This window comes from Vicia villosa, linkage group LG2 (genome assembly GCF_029867415.1).
Source record: "Vicia villosa cultivar HV-30 ecotype Madison, WI linkage group LG2, Vvil1.0, whole genome shotgun sequence".
Taxonomy (NCBI): domain Eukaryota; kingdom Viridiplantae; phylum Streptophyta; class Magnoliopsida; order Fabales; family Fabaceae; genus Vicia; species Vicia villosa.
In genome coordinates, this window is record NC_081181.1 from 54258226 (window position 1) to 54264168 (window position 5943).

At 34.2% G+C, this 5943-nt stretch overlaps 1 protein-coding gene across 1 annotated transcript; it reads left to right on the top strand.

Annotated features, from left to right (window-relative positions):
• The first annotated feature begins 572 nt into the window (after positions 1-572).
• On the top strand, positions 573-4459 carry LOC131646183 (lysM domain receptor-like kinase 3). Its single transcript, XM_058916306.1, has 10 exons — positions 573-1301; positions 1443-1646; positions 1771-1910; positions 1977-2066; positions 2394-2499; positions 2707-2858; positions 3465-3562; positions 3634-3772; positions 3860-3958; positions 4050-4459. The coding sequence occupies exons 1-10, from the start codon at positions 635-637 to the stop codon at positions 4212-4214; spliced, it is 1860 nt and encodes a 619-aa protein (XP_058772289.1). The 5' UTR covers positions 573-634; the 3' UTR covers positions 4215-4459.
• The last annotated feature ends 1484 nt before the right edge of the window (positions 4460-5943 follow it).

Consider the following 5943-nt stretch of genomic DNA (forward strand, 5'->3'; position numbering starts at 1 on the left):
ATTTTGAATAATTACCAACACTTCAAATCAAAATTCATTGACATAAGATATACAATTTAAGAAACCCTCCAAGATTACCCCAACTAATATTTTATATAGCACCACATTGAACATGTATTCTTGACATGTGTCTACACAACACTAACACTTTGCTTATACATTATCATTTTCACTTATTATTAATTATTTACATGACAGTATTATTAATTATATTTGTATTTTATCTCTATGCGTCTGTCCATAGTTTGTGAACTACACACAAGTTTATTGACATTGACAATTGTGTTGAAGAAAAATGCTAGAGTTAGTTGACCAGTGATGGCAGTGTAATGTTCTAGCTTTTTTATTTGATGGATTTTGTTTATAGTTTTTGTTTTCAACTAGATTTTATTTGGCCATAATTGCCGTCCAAGATCCCACAAAAGATACCCCATCCTTAATGACAAGTAATATAGTCACAAAATGAATTTTCATTATAATAATCAACTTCATCACAATAGTATATCATGGTCAATTTCACAACACAATATTTAATATTGTAAAGAATCATATACTCAATTACAATATTTAGTCATATATAAATAAAAGACAAATTCTCTTTTTTCTTCACTATGAAATTTGAACCTTCATACACATGATCAAAACTATGGCTTATTCTCCGATTCAACTTCTTTCACTTCTTCTCCCTCTTCTATCATCTTCATTTATAGCAACTGTTTTCACCTTTGAAGTTTCAATAAAAGACACTTACATAGAACCTTTTAAATGTTCTACAAAGATCAAAACATGCCATGCATCACTCTACCACATAAACTACAATCACAACATAGAACAACTAGCCGATTTTTACTCCGTCGATCCTTCCGAAATCAAACCGATAATCCGTAGCACAAAACAAGATTACCTTATACAAGTGCCTTGTTCTTGCCAAGACACCATTGACCTTAACGGTTATTTCTATGACACAGCCTACAAAGTGAGTCCTAATGAGAGTTTTATGAATGTTAACAATATTGTTTATAGTGGTCAAACTTGGCATGTCAATGACGATTTGGTTGCAAATGAGAATGTAACAATACATATTCCTTGTGGATGTTCAGAACTTGAGTCACAAATTGTTGTTACATATACTGTGCAGCAAGGTGATACACCAACTTCAATTTCTCTTTTGTTAAATGCTAATATTGATGGCATGGTGAAATTGAATGAAATTTTGGGTCCTAACCCAACTTTCATTGATATTGGTTGGGTTTTATATGTTCCCAAGGAATTAAAAGGGTCACCACTTTCCAACGAAAAAGGTAAATTCTCTACCGCAGACACAGACACCAAATACAAATACAAACACATACTGTGAGATGTTTGTGATATTATAATATCTTTTATAGTAACGTTAAGCACTCAAATTTTTGTTGTTGCTTTGGTTTTTTTGTTATTTGCAGAAAAGAAACACAAGTGGGTGATAATTATTGGTATCTTAGTGAGTGTGACATTACTTTCAGTTATTACCTTGATGGTTTTCATTCTCAGAAGAAATAAAGGCTATGGAAGTAGCAAAAATGATCCAAAAACTTTCTCTAAAAGATCACTTGCCAATAGAACCATTTCTCTAAGGAATCAAGAATTTCATAAAGAATATATGGAAGGTAACTTCAAAATGATTTTTGGAAGCTAAAGAAATTTAAGGTCTATCTGGTTTGAGAAAACAATTTTTTTTTTTAATTTTGTCGTTTCGTGTTTTCAATATTTCGTGTACAAATATTGAAACAGATGCGACGCAATTCGATTCAGAAAGGCCAGTGATTTATGATTTTGAAGAGATTGAAGATGCTACAAATAACTTTGATGAAACTAGAAGGATTGGAGTTGGTGGATATGGCACTGTCTATTTTGGAATGCTAGAAGATAAAGTAAGAAAATCTTGCATAGATTCTTTAATGAAGTTGGATAATAATATAGCTATTTTTAACTTTCAGGAAGTTGCTGTGAAGAAAATGAAGTCTACCAAATCCAAAGAGTTCTATGCAGAACTCAAAGCCTTATGCAAGATCCATCATATTAACATTGTATGTAATATTGATCTTTGACGTAGTCTTAATGTAGGGTTTTGGCACGCATTCATGCAGTCGGCACATCTACTATCATTGAATCGAGATTGGATGATTCAAATATCAACCTCGCATGTTTATTTTGACACAAATATCAACCTCGCATGTTAGACTTTACAAAAAATCGTAATCTTTATTGAAATTTAGACAGTTTGATCTTGATTAAACGACTGCTGATGAACTGACGGTGTGGATGTGTGAGATTGTGACGGCAGGCAATTCAATACTCTCATGTTTGATTTTATTATAGATATAAATCGTTATGAATTAATCACATTGTTTCAGGTAGAGTTGTTGGGATATGCAAGTGGAGATGATCACCTTTATTTGGTGTATGAGTATGTTCCTAATGGATCTCTAAGTGAACACCTTCATGATCCACTATTAAAAGGTAGTATATTGATTATAGTAACATAAAATTATCTATGTCTCGTTAAGTTGTCTTAGTTGATAGTTGTGCAGAAACATTCAATTGAAACGTCGCAGATTCAAACTCGCGCCTTCCCAGTTACCTTTAAAAGTTGAAACTCCAGCCTACTAGACAAAAAAAAACATAGAATTATCTCTAAATATTCTAAAACTATGGTTATTGAAATAGGTCACCAGCCTCTTTCTTGGTGTGCTAGAGCTCAAATTGCACTTGATTCAGCAAAAGGTATTGAATACATACACGATTACACCAAAGCGCGATATGTGCACCGTGATATAAAGACTTGTAATATTCTTCTTGATGCAAAGCTCAGAGCAAAGGTACGTTTTATGCGCATTACGTGTCTGTATCTATGAAGCACAGACACCTTTAGGAGTAGGCGTGTCGCGGTGTCCGACACGCGTCGGTGTCCGACACTTGTATGACACCTGTACGATACGTGTCGGAAAAGTCAAACAAGTGTCAGAAAAGTCAGACAAGTGTCCCCTTAAAAAATGGTTTATTTCTTTGTTTCAACACTCTTTTAATCAGTGTCCGACACTCATATGACACTCATACCACATATGTCCGACAACTCAGACAAATGTTTCAATAAAAATTTGTTTTTTTTCTTTGCTTCAACACATTTATTTATTTTTTGGACAATTCTCACACACACCTAAAAGGGTTAAACATGTATTGAAACAATGTTATCAATAAAGAATTAAAGACATTAATTTTGATATAAATGAAACTCAAATATTAGCTTATGTGTAGCGGTGTCGTGTCGGTGTCCTAGGTTTTCAATATTATCGGTGTCGGAGTGTCCGTGTCGTGTCGTGTCCCGGTGTCCGTGTCGGAGTCTGTGCTTCATAGGTCTGTATCAGTGTCAATGTCAGTCTTTCATAAATTCAAAACAAATCATGTGTATATGATTTGCAAAATAGGTAGCGGATTTTGGACTTGCAAAGCTCGTAGAACGAACCAACGATGAAGAATTTTTAGCAACAAGGCTTGTTGGAACACCAGGCTACCTTCCACCTGAGTATGTTTTTTGCTATCATAACTTAAGCAGAGAAAATAACTCTTTAGTTACAACTTTTTCTCTCTTTTTAGATCGGTGAAGGAACTTCAAGTGACGATAAAAACCGATGTATTTGCATTCGGCGTGGTTCTGTCGGAGTTGATAACGGGGAAACGAGCATTGTTTCGCGACAACCAAGAAGCTAATAATATGAAATCACTGATTGCAGTTGTAAGTTCTTAATAGAATTTATTAACAAAAGAAAGAAGAAGAAAAAGACAAAGAAAGTTGATATATATTCGTTTGAATGAATTTCAGGTGAACAAAATATTTCAAGATGATGAGCCAGTGATTGCTTTAGAAGAAGCTGTAGATGGAAATCTTCTACGTAGTTATCCTATAGAAGATGTCTACAAGGTTAGATTCATTCACATATTCATATAAAAATTTGATCATAAAAAGTGTGAGATTAATGTGAATAATATTGTTGAGAATGATGATGTTACAGATGGGAGAGTTATCACATTGGTGTTTGAGTGAAAATCCAGTGGACAGACCAGAAATGAAAGAGATTGTTGGGGTGTTGGCAAAGATTGTAATGTCTTCAATAGAATGGGAAGCGTCACTAGGTGGGGACAGTCAAGTTTTCAGCGGTGTATTTGATGGAAGATGAGTCCTTGTCTTTTCATATGTTTGATTGTTGGGGTGTATATAGAGATTTTGCTAGAATATTAATGATTGGTTGGGCTGAAAATTTGTTAATGCTTACTATTGAAAAATCGAAATAGATGTGGTATTTGATTTGAGGAAACTCAATTAAACACTAGTGTTTTATATCTTGCTTACAAGTGGCAGAATAAGAAGCCACTTGGCATCATGTAAACATCATTGGCATAACCAAACTAAGTTATACTCCCTCCGTCTCATATTTTATTTCAGCTCTGCAAAGTTCTTAAAAAAAAAATATTAGATGTATTTATTTTAATGATAAAATTAACATCATTTATTAAAATACCCCTTATTTATTATAGGTAGTGGAGTAGTTAAAAAATGTGAAAGTTAATAAATAGGAGTATAATAGTACAAAAATAATAAATATTGTATTGGTATTCTAAAGAGACATTTATTTTGAGACATAAAAGAAGTGCAAATGAGACACTTATTATGAGAAGGAGGGAGTAGTATAGTATGACCAATTTTATTTTATAAATTGATATCGAGAGTACCGATAATAATTATTTATATTTAAAATTATAAAAATTAATGGGTTAGATATGTGATATTTTTTCAAATAACCATCATTTTAAATAATTTGTCAAACTAACTACTTTTTAAATAAAAAAAATCGCCACACAGAGGTGTAGTCACTCTGTGTGGCGCATGCATGTATTTTTATGAGGAGGCGTCACACTGCATGACGCATGTTCATCCGTCATGTCAAGCAGTGTGGCACATGCATTTAGTCATTTAGTGTGGCTACTCAGTTGTTTTGTTTTTTTTAATTATTTAAATAAAAAATAATTAATAAATTGAAATAAAAATAAATTATAATAATATTACTTGAAAAAAGAAATTATACAACGATTGAATATTTTTTATCGACCTCGTCCCCATCACCATCCACCCAAACGCCCACCAGTAAAACAATAACGATCACGTATTTGCCTTTGAGGCCTTTGATTTCCCTTAGGTGTTTGGGGTTTGTTTTGAGTTTCTTGAGGCATAGGTGTTTGAAGTGATGTTCTCGGGACATCAGTTGGATCAATCAACTCCTCGACCATTTCTCACATGTTTACGTTGCTTTCAAAGAGGTCGGTGTCCATGTTGTCGATGTTGGGTCGTGTTGGTTGGGTTACATGTGGGTAAGGTGGGTGGGGTGGTTGGTAGAATTGAGATGTTGAATCATTTTGGAAATGAAATAATGGTTCTTGTGGTGTTTGAAAGACGTGTGATGGACGTGTGGTGTTTGGTTGTACATTGGTTGGGTGCTATGGTAGGATGATGAGGTATTATATGTGTTATCGGTGCTATGGTAAGATATGATGGAAGCATATTGTTGGTGGTGGTCTGGGTCAGGTATTTGGTTTTGTGTTTGTGGCATGAATTGTTGGCGGGTTTGGGTGGATGTGGTGGTGTAAGGTTGTTGGGTGTAAGGTTATGGGATTGGGTGGATGTGGTGGTGTAATGTTGTTAGGTTTGGTATGGTTTTAGGTTGGTTGTTGGGCGTATGGGGTTGGTTGTTGGGCGTATGATGAAGCTCTTTGACGCATGTCGACCAAATATCTCTCCTGAGACAGAAATAATTTTGTAGAAATTGATGCATACCAACGCATATAATGCCTAGTTGGTCTTAGAACTTCCTGGTGGATTGGTTCGTTTAAGACCAAGTCATATCGGTTTCT